The following is an 18,134-nucleotide window of genomic DNA, read 5'->3' as shown; positions in this document are numbered from 1 at the left end:
TTCACATACAAGAGAAGTGCGCGCGTCATCTCACCATCTCTTGAGAGCCCAATTGTCATTACTACTAACGACCACAACATCATCAGCCTCTCCAACCGTCACAGTCTCACCCACAGCAACCTTCAACATATCCATCAAAGCCCCTGATGCCCGATCCCGGCATCGCGCAATTCACCTCCGTCTTCCGCGCCTCCGACGCCCACCGCGTCAGGCGCTGCCGCCAAACCGTCTCCTGCACGGCCTGCCAGCGGCGCAAGTCGCGATGCGATCGCCAGCACCCGTGCGGCGCCTGCGAGAAGCGCGGCTGCGGCGATTCGTGCTCGTACGGGGGGGCAAATGCGTCGTCTTCACTGGCGGTACTATCTGATAAAGAGAGGAACGGCACGGGTGATGGTGATGGTGGTAGTAGTAGTGGTAGTAGTCGTAAGAAGAGAGACATGCAGAGGAAGCTCGACCAGCTGGAGCAGATGGTGCGAGGGCTGGCCGAGGAGAAGACGAGCAGCAGCGGCAAGGAGGACGGGAACTGGCGAGGCAGAGATGAGACGGAGACGGACTTTCACGGGGCAACGTCCTGGACGGCGCTGGTCGAGAGCATCCGCGACATTCAGGACATCCTCGCGGCCGACGGAAAGGCCCGAGGAGCATCGCCGGGGCCGGGGCCGGAGCCGGAGCCGGAGCCGGAACTGCTGCTGGGCGCCGTGCCGCCCATCACCATCAAAGACGTCGTGGACAGCTTGCCATCGCGGAAAGACGCCGACAGGCTCATCCTGGCCTACTTCGAGGCCAAGTTCGTCACCGCCATCTTCGTCCACACACATCACTTCAAGCGCCGGTACGACGCCTTCTGGGCCGATCCCCCGTCCGCGAGCTTCCTCTGGATCAGCATCCTCTTCTCCATCCTCAGCATCGGCACAATGGTCGCCAACACAAGGGCTTCGCCGTCTTCCGCCTCATCCTCCTCCTCCTCCACATCAATATCAACATCTTCACCGTCGTCATCGTCAGCACCAAGCTCGCGCTTCTACATGGCCAAGTCCGCCCAGTGCCTCCTCGCCGGCCGGTACCTCGACGGCAACAGGCGCCTCTCCGTCGAAGCCCTCCTCATGCACGCCCACTCGCGCAACGTCCAGAAGCTCGATTCGGACTCGTCCCTGTGGTCGCTCTACGGGCTGGCCGCCCGGCTGGCCCAGAAGCAGGGCTATCACCGCGGCGCCTCCTCCTCCTCCTCCTCCTCCGCCGCCGGTATCAAAGCCATGACGCCCTTCGAGGCCGAGATGCGCCGCAGGACCTGGTTCATCGTCCAGTCGACGGACCTGCTCTTCTCCTTCCAGAACGGCATGCCGCCCATCATCGCAGAGGACACCTGCGACGTCCGCCATCCCTCGAACCTCCTCGACGACGACTTTGACGAGGACTGCGTCTCCCTGCCGCCGCCTCGCACACCCACCGATCCCCACCCCATCCTCGCCTACATCGTCAAGTCTCAGCTCTGCGCCGTCATGCGCCGCGTCGTGCGCCACGTCCTCGCCGTGTCGCCGGCTCCGTACGCCGAGACGCTCGCTCTTAACCGGGAGCTGGACGAGTGGCACGACTCCGTGCCGCCGTGTCTGCGCATCCGGACCATTCGCGACACTGCCTTTACGGATCCCAATTACACCATCATGCACCGTCTGATGCTCGAGCTCATGTACCTCAAAAGCTTGTGTATACTGAACCGCCCTTACCTCACTTCGCACAAGAACGACCCAGCGTACAACGCCTCGAGACAGATATGCAGGGAGTCGGCACTCAAGATACTGGAAATTCAGGCGGAACTTGACGTAGAGACGGCACCGGGTGGGAGAATGTACAAAGATAGATTCATGGTGTCGAACTTGACTTTGCATCACTTCTTACTCGCGGCAATGATCATCTGCATCGACCTCAGCGAGTCCGCAGACATAGAGTGAGCCTCCCCCATCTCCCCTCCCCCTGACCCCTGGATCGCTGCCATCCTATCCCAGTCGAAACCAACACACTGACCCCTCTTACTCTTGCTCCCCATCATCCAGCTCCAGAGACAGACTCAAGCGCATCGCCACCCTCCGCAGCGCCTCCGCCATCTGGTCCGCCCGCAGCACCACCTCCGCCGACGCCCTCCACGCCTCGCGCGTCCTCCGCGCCATCCTCAACCGCATCGACCACTCCGACCCCATCATCATCATCCACAGCCAAAACTTGCCTTTGGCGAACAACCTCGATAGCGCTCCTGGTGCTGTCAACGCTTGCCCAGACCGCGCAACTCAGCAGCAGATGCTGCCCCTGAGTAACAACGAAATGTGCAATTCAACCACAGACGAGACACTCCTGGACCAGGACATAAACTTTACAATGCCAAACTTTGAGGATATGTTTGACAATATCGACATGCTCGATTGGGTTCGTGAACCCCCTCCCCCCCTTTATCTCTTGAAACGCCTAGCCTCGTTCAACATACTATACTAATCATACTCGTCGCCCTTCAAACGAAACAGAGTTGTCTCGATCAATACATTCAATCAGATCCCGGACTCTGGAGGCAGACCTATCCCGACAGTAGCTTCTGATCATCCTCAAGACGAAATGGAAACAAGAAATGGCACGTAAATGAATCAGTTTTGCTACAAGCGAATTCTCTGCTCACGGTATGCCTACCCCTGGACCTGTTCAGAAGGTAGACTATACTCGATGGCATCCCATCTTGTATACTAGGCTCATCGTTCCTGGGTCACATTTCATCCAATACCGACCATACGCGAACAGAGGGTTAATGGAGAATGGAATCGAAGCTCGCCATGCACCCTCGTCTTACCCTCTTCTACCTTGGGTGCAATGCTCCAACCCTCTGCAAGACTGATACAGTACTGCTACACAAAGAAAGATCACATAGTAGACTTTGAAAAGAGAGCAATCTCAACAGCGTATCCACGCAAGCCAGTCATATTAATCGTCTCCCAATTAAATATCTATCTGTTCACCACATCCAACGACGGGCACAAGATGACCCAGCCAAGAGCAATAAAGCAGAGAAGCAATCGCTAAGCAGAACCCCAACGCACTCCATCCCGCACTCCCCTCAGCCGAGGGCCCTCTTGTATAAACCAGTCCGAGCCAAGTCCAGCCCAGCTATTCCATTCCAAATGAGTTTGCCTCTCCCCAAGATCCATATCCAATCCCACGTGTGTCCCGCGAGGTTCCACGTACAAATCAATATCATTAAGCGTAATCGCCCACACAAACTTTTGCTTTCTTGTTCCTCCGGTAATGACACAAAATGAATTGGCGCACAGCAATGACAACAAAAGAAAAGGAAAGACGAACGAGAAAACGAGAAACGGGTGGCAGAACAAAAATCTGGAACAAAGTCGCGCAGTTGTACGCACGCACGCATGCACGCATGCACGCACGCACACAAGCTTCCACTATACGCGCTCGCTTGGGTATCACAACACGAGATGCAAAAGCACGCTCTCCAGGGAAAGCACAAGGCCCAGGTATTAGAAGTATTAAGACGCAATGCCGCGAAGGACACGTGCTGGATTTCCAGCCACTATCGTGAAGGGGGGCACATCCTGCAAGGCGAGTTACTGTTAGCACTGGCACTGTCCGTTTCCACATGCTTGGGCAAAGGGGGGCACAACATACCTTGGTAACGATAGATCCTGCTCCGACGGTGCTTCCCTTGCCAATGGTCCGGCCGGGCAAGATGATGGCACCGCCACCGATCCAGCAATCCTGCTCAATGACAATAGGTCTGCCTTGCTGCGGCCCCTGCCCCCCTTGACGTTTCTTAGGATCAATGGGTAAGGAGGCGGTAAAGATGCTGACATTTGGCCCGAGGACACAGTTGTCCCCGATCTTGACCTCGCAGACGTCGTTGATGGTGCAGTTTCGGCCAATGACAACGTCGTTGCCAATGGAGATGTTATAGCCATAATCGCAGACAAAGGGAGTTTCGACGGCAACATGACGACCAACCCGTCCAACGTTGGTCACCGGAGACGCCTCGATGGGAGACACGCGGACAGGGTCTCGGGGCTGCAGGATCTCGAGGAACAAGCGCGCTCGCTCTTCGGGAGAGACGCCGTTTGTCGGGGGCGTCGTGAGGTTGTTGAATCTCCAGCAGGCGGCAGCGCATCGCTCCCGCTCAAGGCAAAGCTCTTTATCAAACGGGTAAAAGTGCCTTCCCGAAAGCATCTCCTCCTTTTGAGTCCGTCGCAGAGGAAATTGCGAGTGAGAAAGCGCGAGCTGTGCAGCCATCTGCGCGTTTGAGGTTGCAGGAGGCTGTGGGCGAGGAGTCGGGCTATTTGTCCTCGTCGGATGCAGAATGTTGATCTGCGGCAGTTGGTTGCCCGGATGGGGTGTTTCGGGCTCGGTCCGGCTCAAATCATGCAGCGGGGGCACGCGCTGGTACTCCTTTGCCGTCCTCTCCCCAAAGGGTGGTGCCTGAGTGTTTGCGCTCACGGGCGTGGGGAAGACGTTGGCGGGCGTATACGGCAGCGCAGAGAGCTTGTTGTCGGGACTCGCCACGGATGCACTGGGGATGGTCGACGCCGTTGGCCGATCGTCATCTGGAATAATCACTGGCCGGCTTTGAGGGGGGTCAATTCGGAGAGGCTGGCCGCGGTAATGGTTCAACGACTCCCGTTTCACAGGCTGGGGGGCGTGAGGGGCGTAGGGAGCTGGCGCCGGCGCTGGCCCTGGGCCAGGCACCGACGCTGGAGGCGGAGGCGGCTGCGATTGTGTTTGCGGGTGAGGCTGTGGGTGAGGCTGCGGGTGAGGCTGCGGCATGCCATACGCACCGGGCGGCACGTAGCTGGGGTCTTTGGACTCAAGCGGGACTGCGGCGGCCTTGTTGTCCGGCTTCTGCCAGCCTGGCCCTCTCTGTGGAGGGTAGCCGGCACATACAAACGCACCGCGGATGCAGTTACTGCCTGTTAGACTCCGTTAGAGCAGCGTTCACACACGACTGGAAAGTACATGGCGCCTCAGGGGGGGGGGGGCATAAACTTACACTCAGGCTTCTGCTCGTCGCATTTCTTCTTCCTCCTGCGGCATGTAAGGCAGCCAGTCTTCGTGCGATTGCTAAAGTTACGCTTTCGCTTCTTGGGATCGTGCTGGAGCATCGAGTCTCCTCTGTGGTCGGTATATGAGCCACCGTACAGGGACACTGATCGATCATCGCCATCGGGGCTCGTGTTAGTGTAATCGCTGTGGTCCATCTGGCCTGCAGCTCGCCTCAACGCTTCTCCAAGTTGCTCTTCTGTGTTGCTTTGGGTCGATATTGCCGAGTTCTGCTGGGTCTCGTAGGGGTTCCTCTCATCTCGAGACGAGTGCGAGTACCACATTTCCTTGTCGCGTTCTCGCTGCTCATCACCATAGGACCGGTAGTCTCTCTGGGGCGTACCATAGTGATCGCGGGCCTCGTTGTGCGGCGGAGCCGTTGCAGTATCTGGGGTACGCTCCTGTGCTGGGAGCTCTCTCCGGATCTCAACGGATACCGATCGCTTACGCTTATGTGACCCTTCGATTTCCGGGGGATAGGTTGCAACGTGTATGGTCCTCTCCGCACTTTGAGGTGTCCACGATTCCCTTTGAGATGACGAAGTTGTTGGCATCTCAGCGGCCGCTGGCGCCGAGGTGGCTATTACTGAACCAGCAAGACGCTCACCAGGAGATGAGCTCTGATCTGCCGGCGCCGCGGGAGACTCGGTCAACTTTGAGGGGGCGCCATTGAGAGCAGTGAATGTAGACATTTTGAGTAGGAATGTTCAGTGGCAGTATAGCACTCAATGACTATGCGGCACACTGAACACAAGAGGCGAGGATGCGACAGTTCCTGCAACGATCAGCCCCTCGCGGCCAGCTTCTCTTGGCCGAATACGGCGTGTTTAGCCCGATGCTGATGATGACGGTGACTGGTGTTGCAATCTGGCTCAGACAATAGAGGAAGTTCTCAATGAAAGCGAGGCTTTGGAGTATGGAAGTTCGCAAGATGACGGCTGCCGTGCTATTAAGTCACCGCGCTAAGCTCTACCAAAAGCTGCGCAAGTGAGACTGAGCCGAGTGAAGTCTGGGCAGACGACGTTGCGCAGTGAGATCCAGACTCCAGCAAGGGTAAACAAAGATTAAGAAAGCGCGCGGCGATGAATCCCAGACTCGTCGATGCCTTGGTCGATAGCCCAGGGCTTCGTTGCCGTTGCAGCGGTAAACTGTGTGCGGGACTGGCCGTTGCCAGCGCTGGCGGAAGCGCGAGCCACGCGCAAACGAATGAGTGAGCGAGCAAATCGGAGCCAGCCAGTGAGTCCAATGCAGCTCGGGAGACGGAGCCTCGCCCTTCAGGTGCCCTCTGGTTACTCGTCGTGACTTGGCTGACGCAGGGCGACGAACAAGGTGCGCAAATCGTGTCGACGAGGTCGAGCACAGAGGATCTTTGCTGTGCAGATGTTGTCGAGGAGCAGCCGAGATGGAGGTGAGAGAAGGTGTCGAGGCGGAAGAGCTGGGGGGTCGAAGTTTCTCAGGTCGCGCTTGGGGGGCTTAGGTAGCTTCTTTTCTTTTTCCTCTTTTTTTTTTTTTTTTTTTTCCTTTACACGCGCGATTATGCTGCGCCTGCTAGTCAAGGGGGGGTGGCCAGTTCAGCACGGGAACGACGTGGAGGCGTGTGAGTACCTGTACCCCGAGAATGGGGAACTTCGTAATTAATCGGCCGTGCGATGCTTGCTGCAATGGTGAAGAAAATCGGAGTAAGGAACGATTCTTGTGTAATAATCTATCGCCAGCGACAGATGACAACAGGTTGATTTGGTTCCAACAGACCAGCCCAGACCGAGCCAGAGCACCTGCGGCGGTTAAGGCGAGCACGCGGAGGAGAGTGGCAGTGTGGCCAACAGGACAATACCAGCAACTTCGTAATGCACTGCAGCCACCATGTACCGTCTGAGAGGAGGCAAAGGGGAGGAGGCAAAGGAGGGGAGAAGAAAGGGGAGGAGGAGGGTAAGGCCTTGCGGATCAGCTTTGGGGACGTCTGTGACATGCGGGCTGAGGGGAAAGGAGATGCAGATATGGTCGTCGAACCTCGAGGCGAGAAACACACGCGGGCTCCACGTCCAATAGAGGTCCGGGAATGTACCGAAATGCACCTAGAGAAAGCGGCTCTTTTGACGCCTATGCAAAGTACTGTTCGTACCAGATACATGAAGTGACTGACGTCCTTTCACTGCCAACAGGACGGCCAATGGCCATACTTCGAAGTGCGTGCGTGCGTGCGTGCGTGCATCCCAAGGTCCGGTGTACTAATAGCGGATGGGGCTTCAAAAGGACGCACATGATGGGTCCTTCCCATGGATAGCTGCCATGGCCTGGGAAACGGTCAAGTCCCCGAGCAATCCAGAGGAGTAGTGATGCCGACAGTCGATCGCTCACCTCAACCCAGGACCACACCCCCCTCCTCGCGTTCGACGACCAGGCACCGTACCTTGGTGTGAGTGCACACAGAGAGCGCAGTCCGGCAAATGGAGAAGGCGTCGCAGCCAATACTTGGGCCATCGAGGCATGGGAGCTAATAGGCGGCGCTTCTGACCGGGTCCCAAACAAGTGCGCCAACACCTCTCCCAGAGCGACAATCGCCCGTTGCACGTAGCAGCGCTGCTAGCCCACACCAAGCAACCTTGATCCTAGCTCCCTGGTACCTGGCTGTCATCGCATGTGGCAATCCGCGAGAGCGCCTGGTCCTCAGCCCAAAGCCACATCACGGCGATGGAAGCTTGCTAAATTGCGCTACCCGGTCAGTACGAGGTACCTGGTACTGCGTATACTGCGTACCTCTGTAGGTGCGCCTGTGCTTGGAGCAGGGCAGAAGTGTGTGCGTGCATGCGCGCGAAGGCGCAAGTGTGAGTGGATGCCCCAGGAGCCCTCCGAACTCCACGGACGAGGGTGTGATGCGATGGCCACTGTGAGACCCAGGCCAGCCAGACGGATATGCAATCCCAGAGGCGGCAGTTTTCGGTTACGCGCAATGGCAGCCACGGAGGTCCAAGGGAGCGGTGTTCCGCGACCAAGGGGCGTGGGCGTGCCCCAGAGGGTCTCTAGGATATCATCTGTCTTGGCAGAGACATCACAGAACAAGAACGGCAAATGCATCTTGGCTGTTGTCGGGATGCCCACTGGGTAGTTACGCAGGCCTGTGGCTCATCAGCTTCCCAATCACTAACCAGCAGAGGACAAAGGGCTTCGGGCACCCCCAGAGCCGGCGCTGGGCGCAACATCGAGTCTGGCATCCTCGCTCCAGCGTACGGGTACATCCATACAAGTTAGCTGGCAGCGGATAACAAGGGGGTCCAGCCGTGGCATGTCCGGCGGTTTGGCCAACGTCTCCCCCCACCCTGTGCTGCTGTGCTAAGCTTCGCAGAGGTCCTCCACTGACAAGATTCGAGCGCGAGGCCGCAGCAGGTTTCGCAGCAAGCAGCGCGCACGATTCGCCCGGGGTGGAGAGAGGTGTGACCGCAGTAACAAGCGGTGTTGCCGCGGCTCCGCTCTCTCGGTTACCACAGAACCACAGACTGCATGCTGCGTAGAGGAGGGAGTGAGCGCAGCAGCGCGGAACCTCGACGGCGCAGGTCTCTTGCCAGTCCATCTTCCAAGCCGCCTGGCCCGTCTTCTAGCGTTCTTGTCGTCGACATCAGCGCACCGGGGAAGGGCTGAGGATAATGCCGCCAGGCAGAGAAACTCGCGATTGTTCCTGGCTTCCCGCAACTGCGCCGTCAGTATAAGTCGAGGCACGATGATGACGGGATAGGTAGGCATCTACCAGGTACCTTCTCGTGTGCTTGGTGCAGCGTACCTGTGCCGGTGGGAGGGTAGCACCATCCGTAGAGGTAGCACTGTTACTCACCTCGACCATGAGTAAGAACTTGCGAATCTCTCCTCCCATCGTCATCCGAGGAATGAAGCAGGGGGGGGATCTGGTGGGCAAAGTCTCGAAATAGCATCATGGAGATTGCCTGGTCCCCAATTCTTCGGTCTGAGGCGCTGTAACCTGCCGAGTACTTGTCCCCACGCTACTGCTGCTGCGGCCAATGTTGGTATCCAGCAGGTGACAGCGTCATACGCTACTCCAGCAACTGCCAGTTAAAGCTCTCGTTTGTTAGGTACCTTACTAAACTTGGCATGCACGAGGACTAAAAACGTGCTCGCACCTGCAGCTACGGTCCCAACAGCATGAGAAAAGAAGGCCTCGCGTCACTTCGAGCATCGCCATGGCTCCTTCCTGCCTTGCCCAACCAACCAGCAAACAGAGAAGAGCGTCTTCTCCGTTCCTGCCTGTGCTTGAGGTTTCCCCGCTCCGGCATCCTGCAAAACACCACATCACTCCCAATGATGACACTCGCACCTCTTCCGTTCTCTCCTTGATGAAGCTTCAAGGTTTGCTTTGGCTCTTCTTCTGCTACGGTTTCATCGCCTCTTCCACCCTGCCGATGCATCTCAATGTACACGATGCCGCCCCGTTGCCAAGCCGGTGATGCCATGCTGATGTTAGCAGTTCCAGCTTGTTATGGATCAGACCAGCAAGGGCATCTCTTTGGAAAGAAACTCTTTGCCAATTTGTCAAGAGCACTTCGGGCGCCGTGTTCGGGTCCCGGACCTGTCAGTCAACGCTATTACTGCTATTACTACGAGGACTGCCTGCACGATGTGCTGCGCCCAAGCCAGGTTCTTGAGCCAGGTTCTTGAGCCAGGTTCTTGTCTCCCCCCAAGCACTGTTCCACCTTTGCGCCCAATCGATCCGGGTGCCATCGCAAGGGGTGCCACCCTCCCAAGGCGAGCCGCGGCCGCCATCGTCGCCAAGTCTCCCCTCTATTCACAAGCACGACCCGTTTCTGGGACCCTGGAGTGGAAACGCGCGGCGACCACCTACACCCGCGTAGCCAATCCACGGGTGTTCTTTAGCTCCAGACGCCACCACTGGATATCACAGGGCTCTTCCCCGTCTATGCCGCCAGTCACCGGCCACAACGCGAGCAGCTACCCGCGTGCAGGCGGCCTATACCCGTCCAGAGGTGGCATTTGTTCGAAGCAGCCTCTGACTACCTTTACTTGATGCATAGATCGATCCGCAGGAAATTTCCAAGGAATCGGCAACATTGCAAGGCGTCTCATCTCGAAACCATTCTACAGCACTGTGACTCTGGGTCCTCCATACAAGAACAAGGCACCTGTACAAGAACACGGCACCTGTGAAGTAGTAGTCTGGTGACACCAGCTCGCCTGTCAACGCACGCTTATTCGGCCTTGCACTTACGATATATGCCAAGAGCTCACACCCCTCGTCGGTGGACATCCGGGATCTTGAAATGGAATTGTCCCAGATGTTGCCCGCTTCGGTTATTGGAGAGAGACAACAAGCTAACATGTGCCTTGCCAGTCATGTGCAGTCTAGGAGCGGACGGGCAGGGCTCGCGGATGAGTTGATGCTCGAGCTCATCGCAATGGAGCATATCTACCTATGTACACCTCCGTCCCCGGCAAGCCGCGAGTCCCAGCATCTGTCAGCTTGCTGATTGCCCCAATTCTACTGGCAAACTATGGTAAGCTACTGCATGTAATACCACACTACCATCGCTTCAACATGTCCATACCACAGGTGGGAGGGCAGTCTCCCATGAGCAAGGCACCGTCCTTTCTCCAGCTATTGATGCGGTAGCTGCCTGTTCACGGTATCTCAACTGCATGTGAACCTACTGCATGCGGTTATCACCACGCCAAACGTCAGGTTGAGGCCTGGATATCTGATTCATCCAAACACAGTTTGGCCGCTAGGGTCGGAGCTGTCTCGATAGTGCAGGGCACAAGGCATCGGCTGTTGTCCGACCACGGAGCCAATGAGAGCACTGAGACTAGGGAGCGAGCCGTCAAGCAACTTCTACTTACCTGGCACTAACGCCGCGTCTAGGACCGTCTCGTCTCGTATCGCCGCCGCCGCCGCCCGCGGCTGTGCCAGGCCACGTACGGCGTACGCTCAACCGCATCGCTTTCACCCGCTGGATGGGCACCACCGTTCCACTAGCGTTTGCCTTCGCTTCTGCTCCGGGCGCCCTCTGCCCTGTGGTACGACCGCGAGGAGGAAACACCTGGAATCCAAGTCTCGGATGCTCACAGCGCGCCATTGCAGACGGGGCGCGCTACAACTGCTGGTTCTCACTGTAAGGCTTGAACAATATCTGAGCCTTGATCCCACTGATGAGATCTATGACGGGTATGATACCAAAGTACCTTTGCGCAGATCCCTCTTGCATCACGTCGCGTTACGCTCTCACATGCTATTGTAAACGATAGCTTTGGGTTGGAGGCATATAGCCCACCTGTGTGAAGTACAAAATTCCGTGCTCATCAACCAGATGCCCTACATTGAACCGGCTGCATAGATTAGACCACAGTGTGTGCCAGAGAAACTCTTACATCAACAGCACCTTCTCGTCACATCGCCACGACTAATTGCCAACGCTGTCAAACGCTGGCACAACTGCGCCAGAGGATTGCTTGGCTGTAATGGCCGGCACGATTTATCGAGCACGTCACATCATCCTGTGAGGGCCGACTTTGGCTCCTGGTGGCACATGGCCGAAGGGTCACGGCGGCATCTTGGACATTTGGCCAGAGAGTTCATGGCCTGTTTCGATGTGAAACGCCTGCCTGCAAAGTTGCAGAGATATCACACCGCCGGAAAGACTTGGGCCGAAAATGGATGCACATTTCGACAGCTTCCCTCATGTCCTGTGGTATGTCGCCAAGATAGCCGCTGGGGCAATACCAACCGGCGACTGCCTTGCAGGTTTGAGTCAATCAACCTCTGGCGGGCACCTGCTGGCTCGTTCAGACTACCTAATTACTACCTACAGCAACAGTGTTACAACATGCCGCAAAACTAGGCTCCAGCTTCAGAATCAAGACCTCAGAGGCACGTCCCGTCTCCGTGCTTAGCGTTTCCTGTGGCTGCGTAGATCAGGGACAATGAGAGTAATGATCCCGAATTGCCGCAACTTAACGCCGGTCATCTTGGCTCTCGAAATGCCCTCGAATCGGTAACGGCACGAGTCAGTACGAGTATTCCTTCGAGGGAATGGACCCGCCTGCTCTACTATTCGCCAACTCGCTGTATCCTACATGGATGGCATCTAACGACAGGAGACAGCTCAATAACCAGGTGCTCTCATATACTCTCTACTAATTCCTTCGCTGGCCTCGACCTTGCTCATGCCAGGGGACGCATCATACTACTCGTATGTAGCTGCATTACGACCATGGGTTTGCAGAGAGCTGTTGCACTGTCCACTCTACCGTACTGTACGTGTCTGTCAGACTAGAGCTTCAAGGTCAGGGTAGCCAACAAAGAGGCGCCCAAAACGCGGCCACCCTCTCACAAGCAGAATAGGATATGGCATCGTATGTCGCCGACAGCACTCCAACAAGTTCATGACCTGCCAATACTGGGGCGAACTCGCAAGGTAGTACCACTACTGCGACGAAGTGTGCAGTCCTACTTACATGCTACTTATGCGAAGTGCAATCGCCGCACTTCAAGATCCGACGGGGGTTTTCAGCTCCAAGCCAGCTGCTGGAAGGATGCCAGCCGACGATCCTACTCCTAGAGGAGCAGATGCCCTGGGCAATCACTTGTCACAAGCATTATCAATCCCATGGTAGTATGCTGCTGGCTCTAAAAAAACCCCACGGGACATATCGCCCAGGCGGTGGAAGAAAACCATCAGACTGGCTGACACACTGTAAGTCATTCTTTTATTGCTACTAAAACTCCCATGTTGATAAAATAGAAGATCCTGTATCTTCTGCTACTCTCGGTTTGTACCTATCGGCTTGCTATATGTTAAGATTTATAGCAGATATATAGATGGTCTCCTTCTTCTTTCCGCCGCATGCTAGGGCAACATTTACCCACATTTACTGATTCAAAGAACAGATCTTGAGACAGAAGAGTGATCAATGGGAAAGGCAAGCATCCATCTCGATACGGATGTCCTTCGACTGACGCTGGGTCGAGGAGACTGTCTGCGGAATCTTGCCTCCCACTGGTCGGCCCAAAGGCTAACTTTGCCCTGAGGCTAGTTACAACTAGTAGTGACGACGTCACGGTGCGCGGAAGAAGGATTAGGGTGAGCACGCGAGTGCGTTGTTGGCTCCCAAACCGATGGCCAAGTGAGCAACTGCAACCTGCCCTGCTGGAGTTGCACCTGTGCTGGGTACGAACGAACAAGAGACTGGACGAGACACGAAGGACAGAAACAAGTGGGGGGTTTCGGTTGATGAGGGGGGGCGTGTGCGGTTGGTTGACGATTCCCGGCTTTAAATGCTGGGTGTGTGGGTTTTAGCGAGGCTAAATATAAGACGGCGGCTTCTGCAAGCGCGCAGCAGACCAGGGAAAGGGAGAGAGGGGGGGGATGGGAAGAGGGAGGGAGCATCGGCCCGGAAGAGAGGGAAAAAAAGGCAATCGCTTCCTCACCCTCTTTGGAGGACTGGAGGGGCTGGAATTGGCATTTTCTTCGTGATTTGCGCAAGCAAGCGGCCGGGCTGGCCCTTTCTGCTTAAGGGGGGGGAGACGAAGAAAAACAAGAGGAGCCAACACCGGGGAGCGACCCCTTGGTTGAATCGGGTAAACATTGCCGAAATCGTGCAGCGCCGGCCAGCTTCGCCCAACAGCGTCGAGGTGCTCACTTGGACGAATGAGTGTTAGCTGAGCCCATCCTACGAAGTGCTTCCAGTGAGTGAGTACAGTAAGGGGTATCTTGGGCTTGGGTTACGCTGACTCAGATAGTCAAGTCTACAGATGTTGGACCTGAGTCTGTCTGGCTGCCCAAATACGCACATTGCCGTCAGACTTACCTCGAGTCATTACGACTACCTAGATGTGGAACGAAAGATTGATACGCTGCACCTAATCTTTGATATCTTGAGACGGTGTATCGCAGACGAAGCTTCATCCAAGTTCAGGGGTCCTACGGCATACACTCTTTCCTTGGCCAATCACAGCAGAGCATGTCACTGTTCCTGATCCCGACAAAGCTCGCCTGCGCCGTTCCTGCCATTGCGGAGTGCATATTCGAAGGCATGTCGCATTCATCTTCCTCTGAATGACTTCAGGCCCAAAAATAAACCTTCGCCACGCAGCCATGGTCGAATCTGCTTTCTTTCCTGAAGAATGCAGTCCACATAGCAGGGAAACGAAACAAAGAACAGCAGTCAGTCAGTCAGTCAGATTCGTCTCGCTCTCATTTCCTTTCTCCACCCCCGCAACGCCTCGAACGCTTTCACCCAATGGTTTCCGCCCATCTAGCCGCTCACCTCCAAATAATAAGCGCCTGCGAACGCTTTCTAGAACGATTCTCGCTCCATTTTGGACCTCTTGCTCTTCAATGCGCCAGGTCCCTCGGGCTTCCTTTTCCATGCTTTTCCATCAACAGGGGCTTGCACGTCGAAAGAGACAAAGGCGAGGTAGCACTCTGGCTGCTATTTTTATCGCCCATGTTTCATGCAAGGCATCATCACACCTTGGACCTTGCATACATATGTACATACATATTGCCGCCCCAGATCCCGGTTCCGAACGAACGACACCAAACGAGCGCCTCCTACCCGCCCAGGAACCGCTTCTCGCGATGGAGACAACCAAAACAGACCTCTTTTTGCTCCACAACTTCCCACGCCGAGAGTAACGACCCGAGACACGCAGTGCTGGGATGCCTGCCAGGCGGTAGCATACGCCTGCACTTGTTTCTATTTCTGTCCTTCTACACTCCCCTGCCCAATGTCTTCTTATACCAAAGAGGAAGCAACGAGAAGGTTCCCTGGGTCCTGCAGGTCTCCTCCCCTCCTACGACATGCGTTCCCAAGGTCTCCCCCCCCCCTGACTACATCTTGTTCCTGGATCGCCATCCCACGCTCGCGGTAACCCCCGAGCACCTTGCTACTTATGACCGCTTGTTTGCTGGATTGCATCGTACACGCCCCTCCATCACTCTCTCTTGCCCCCCTCCCTCTCGTCCTTCCGTGGACTATACCAGATGCTAGCTCGTCAACGGCCCAGATGTTACAGCTATCTCGATCTTGGGATTCCATGCGAGATCAGGGGACGTTGTTTATTTTTAGAGACGCTGTTGCTATATTAAGATGTAGCCGCAATGCAGCCGTCTAAAAGAGGTATGAGCTTTATCGAGACATCAGTTCATGAACCCCCTCGACGAAGCTTTCGTCTCCTCCCCCTACCCTTTGGACTCTTGCTCTAATACAATGCTCTAACCCATTGGTTCCTTTTCCCCAGTGAAGAAGCCGTTCGCTTATCATACTTGTACAGATTCTGACAGCTTTGTTTCGTGTGGGACCCCCCCCCCCCCCCCGTCCTCGTAAGTTCATCTCATTCTTCTCCAAGGCGCCACAAAGGCAGAGCAGACACGCGGCTGCCTTGTTCCTTCCCCCCTCTAGCACGCGCCTACCAAGATGTCACAATGCATCCGGGACCTGCATGATCCTCTCATTTCCATTTTCGAGGCCGGGTCTGCGACCATGGGCGCTTCTGAGGTGCGTGGGGGGAAAAAAAGAGCCGAGGAGCAAACGCAAACACCCTTCGCCCCTCCATTAGAAGTCGTTTCCAAGCAGAAGCGCTCGGCTGCACAAGCTCGTCACGGCAGTTGTTTGTTTCATATTGTTTCTCTCTCTCTCTCTCGTCTTGCACAAGCGCTGTCGACGGGACCACCGGGGGGGGGGTGAAGGTTCGGCATCCGCTGACCTTTTCGTTGTTGCGGGTAATGGTGATTCATGCGCGCTGGTGCGCATATGTCGTTCGTTTGCTGCAAGTGAATTCACACAATCGCAGATGAATCTCGCTTCCCAGTTCCCCAGGGTTCTTATTCTTTCTACCCCGTCGAAGAAAACAGGGTCATCTCCCTGCCATTGATATTCATAGAAACAAGAAACAAGGTAATGGTGATGGAAATGGGCGCGTAGGAGCAAGGTACCGGTACGCAAGAGGTACTTGGAGAAGATCATTTCTTCTGCTTCTTCGTGCTCTTATCACTCACGGAGCTTAGCACACTGGCGCTCCGCTTGCGGGTGGTGACGCCGCTCTCTGGTTGACCGTCTTTCTCCTTATCCTTGTCCGCGTTAGTGTCGGTGTTTTGGTTCTTGTCCTCTGGTTCTTCGACGGATGGCTTGGCCGTTGCTTCATCAGATGGTGTTGCCTTTTCGCCTTCCTCCTCCTTCTCGCCGTCTCCAGGCTGAGCTTCGGCGCCATCGTCCTGGCCATTGTCTTTGGATGCTTCATCTGCCGCAGCCGTCTCGTCTTTAGCATCGCCATCAGCGTCCTCGGACTTGTCGGCTTCTTGTTGGCCCAGGGCCTTCTCTAATTCGGCCTTCTTGGCCAGTTCCAGCCTGATTTCTGCATCAATCTTGTCGTTAACCTTGCGAGCATCGAGAAGACTATTGACAGCCGCCAGAAGCTGCTCGAAGGCGGCAGTCGTTGCCGCCGTGGGCATGGCCAGCTTGGCCGGGACATCCAGCTCGTTAAGCGTGTTTGTGATGCGCAGCTGCTGCTGGTTGGACTTGTGGGAGAAGAGCTTGTTGATCTTCTCCGTCCGGAAGGTAGGGCCGGAGCCGAGACGGTCGTGGTGCGTGACGCCGTAGATGAGCTCCTCTTGCTCGGTGAGCTTCTTGCGCTCCTGCGGCTGAGCCTGTTGAGCCTGCTGCTGTTGCTGCGCCTGATGCTGCTGTTGCTGTTGCTGTTGCTGCTGCTGATGATGATGCTGCTGCTGGGCCTTCTTGTTCGAGGTGGACGCCGCTGTGGGCGCATTCGATTCGCGCGTGCCAGTAGAAGCCGCAGCGCTATCGCGTCTTCCGTTCTCCGGAGCCGCCTGCTGCGGCGTGGGCTGGCCCGATGGCGTGGGCGCCTCGCCACCCATGATGGACTTGCGCTTCTTGGACTTGTCCGCCGTCATCAAATTTTGGAGCAACGTCTGCAGACCGGCCGATGACTTGAACGTTGCGATGTCCTGCTCCGCATGCGGGTAGTCTAGGCGGTTGTAGAGCTCCCTCCGCTCCTCGTTGAACCTGTCACTCCTAGCCAAGATGCGCTTGATCTCCAGCAGAAGCGATTCCTCCTCGCGCGCCTCCTCGCGCGTCCTGCTCAGCGAATTGAGTGCAAATTCCTTGCGCAGCTTCTCCTGCTGGGGGTTGAAATGTGCCATGAGCTCGTGGAGCGCAAACTCGGGCTGCGTCATGTACTGGACTGGCTTCTGGACGGCCATCATCCTGGACGCCACCTCGTAATATCTCGCCTTGAGATCCTCCATCGACCGGGATCGCGTAGCTGGGACGATAGCCTTTCTCTCGTCGCCATCAGCGTCGGCCTCTCCATTGGTTGCCGGCGGGCTCCATTCGTATCGATCCCATATAAGGGGCCATCTGATATCGTAGTCCCGCACCAGCTCCATCAAGTAGTCCGTCTCCTCCTTGGTCCAGTCAGGGTTCTCCAGCACCTGGCGGTACTGGTCGTCGCTGTACTGCGGCACCGAGACCTGGACGTTGTACTTGGCGTACAGTGAATCCTCGATTTCCTCCTCCTCGTCCTTTGACCCCGTCGCGTTGCCCTCTCCCGCTTGCCTCTGCTTCCCGTCGTCGGCCCTCCTCCAGTGCTTCAGCAGCAGACTCCCATCTTTCCTGCCCGAATTGCGAAACGCTCGCAGCTCCCAGTGCGCGGCGGGCTTGCGGCTGACGAAGCGGCGCTTCTTGAACTGCGTCACCTCGGGAACAATGGCGATGGGGTTGTCACCGCCCAGGTTGTGCACTTCGCGCGCGAGGCCCTTGAGGTTGGGGCGCGGGGCGGCGACCTTTTGCTTCTTGGAGGGCCGCGGGCCGGCGGCGGCGCCGTCGGGGAGGTTGAGCACGTCGCGGACGTCGGAGGATGTCATGATGGACTTCGGGCGAGAGAGAGTTGGTATGGCGACGCAGGAAGAGGGTAGGCGAGCGATGTTTTTTTCTTTTCTTTTTTTTTCTGTTTATGCCGTCATCGCTCTGCTACTCTCTGTGCGAGGCAGCGAGATGGAGCGGCAGAGGAG

The 18,134-nt window shown here is 56.4% G+C and overlaps 2 protein-coding genes and 1 pseudogene across 3 annotated transcripts; 1 reads left to right on the top strand and 2 right to left on the bottom strand.

Moving 5' to 3' along the window:
- Positions 1-146: 146 nt before the first annotated feature.
- TRIREDRAFT_36468 (uncharacterized protein) lies at positions 147-2,178 on the top strand (the record flags this gene model as incomplete). Its single annotated transcript, XM_006966168.1, has 3 exons — positions 147-340; positions 419-1,945; positions 2,052-2,178. Coding segments are annotated over 3 exons (1,848 nt in total), but the record flags the coding sequence as incomplete, so codon positions are not given.
- Positions 2,179-3,526: 1,348 nt separating this feature from the next.
- On the bottom strand, positions 3,527-5,774 carry TRIREDRAFT_71689 (annotated as a pseudogene; the record flags this gene model as incomplete). The annotated part of the gene is made up of 4 exons: positions 3,527-3,590; positions 3,664-4,674; positions 4,821-4,953; positions 5,031-5,774. Coding segments are annotated over 4 exons (1,952 nt in total), but the record flags the coding sequence as incomplete, so codon positions are not given.
- A 10,293-nt stretch (positions 5,775-16,067) lies between these two features.
- TRIREDRAFT_63442 (uncharacterized protein) lies at positions 16,068-17,987 on the bottom strand (the record flags this gene model as incomplete). Its single annotated transcript, XM_006966289.1, has 1 exon — positions 16,068-17,987. One exon carries the CDS (start codon positions 17,985-17,987, stop codon positions 16,068-16,070), a length of 1,920 nt encoding a protein of 639 aa, XP_006966351.1.
- Between the last annotated feature and the right edge of the window lie 147 nt (positions 17,988-18,134).

This window comes from Trichoderma reesei (genome assembly GCF_000167675.1).
Source record: "Trichoderma reesei QM6a unplaced genomic scaffold TRIREscaffold_12, whole genome shotgun sequence".
NCBI lineage: Eukaryota > Fungi > Ascomycota > Sordariomycetes > Hypocreales > Hypocreaceae > Trichoderma > Trichoderma reesei.
Note: the sequence above shows the minus strand (reverse complement) of the source record. Positions and strands in the feature narration are given on the sequence as shown.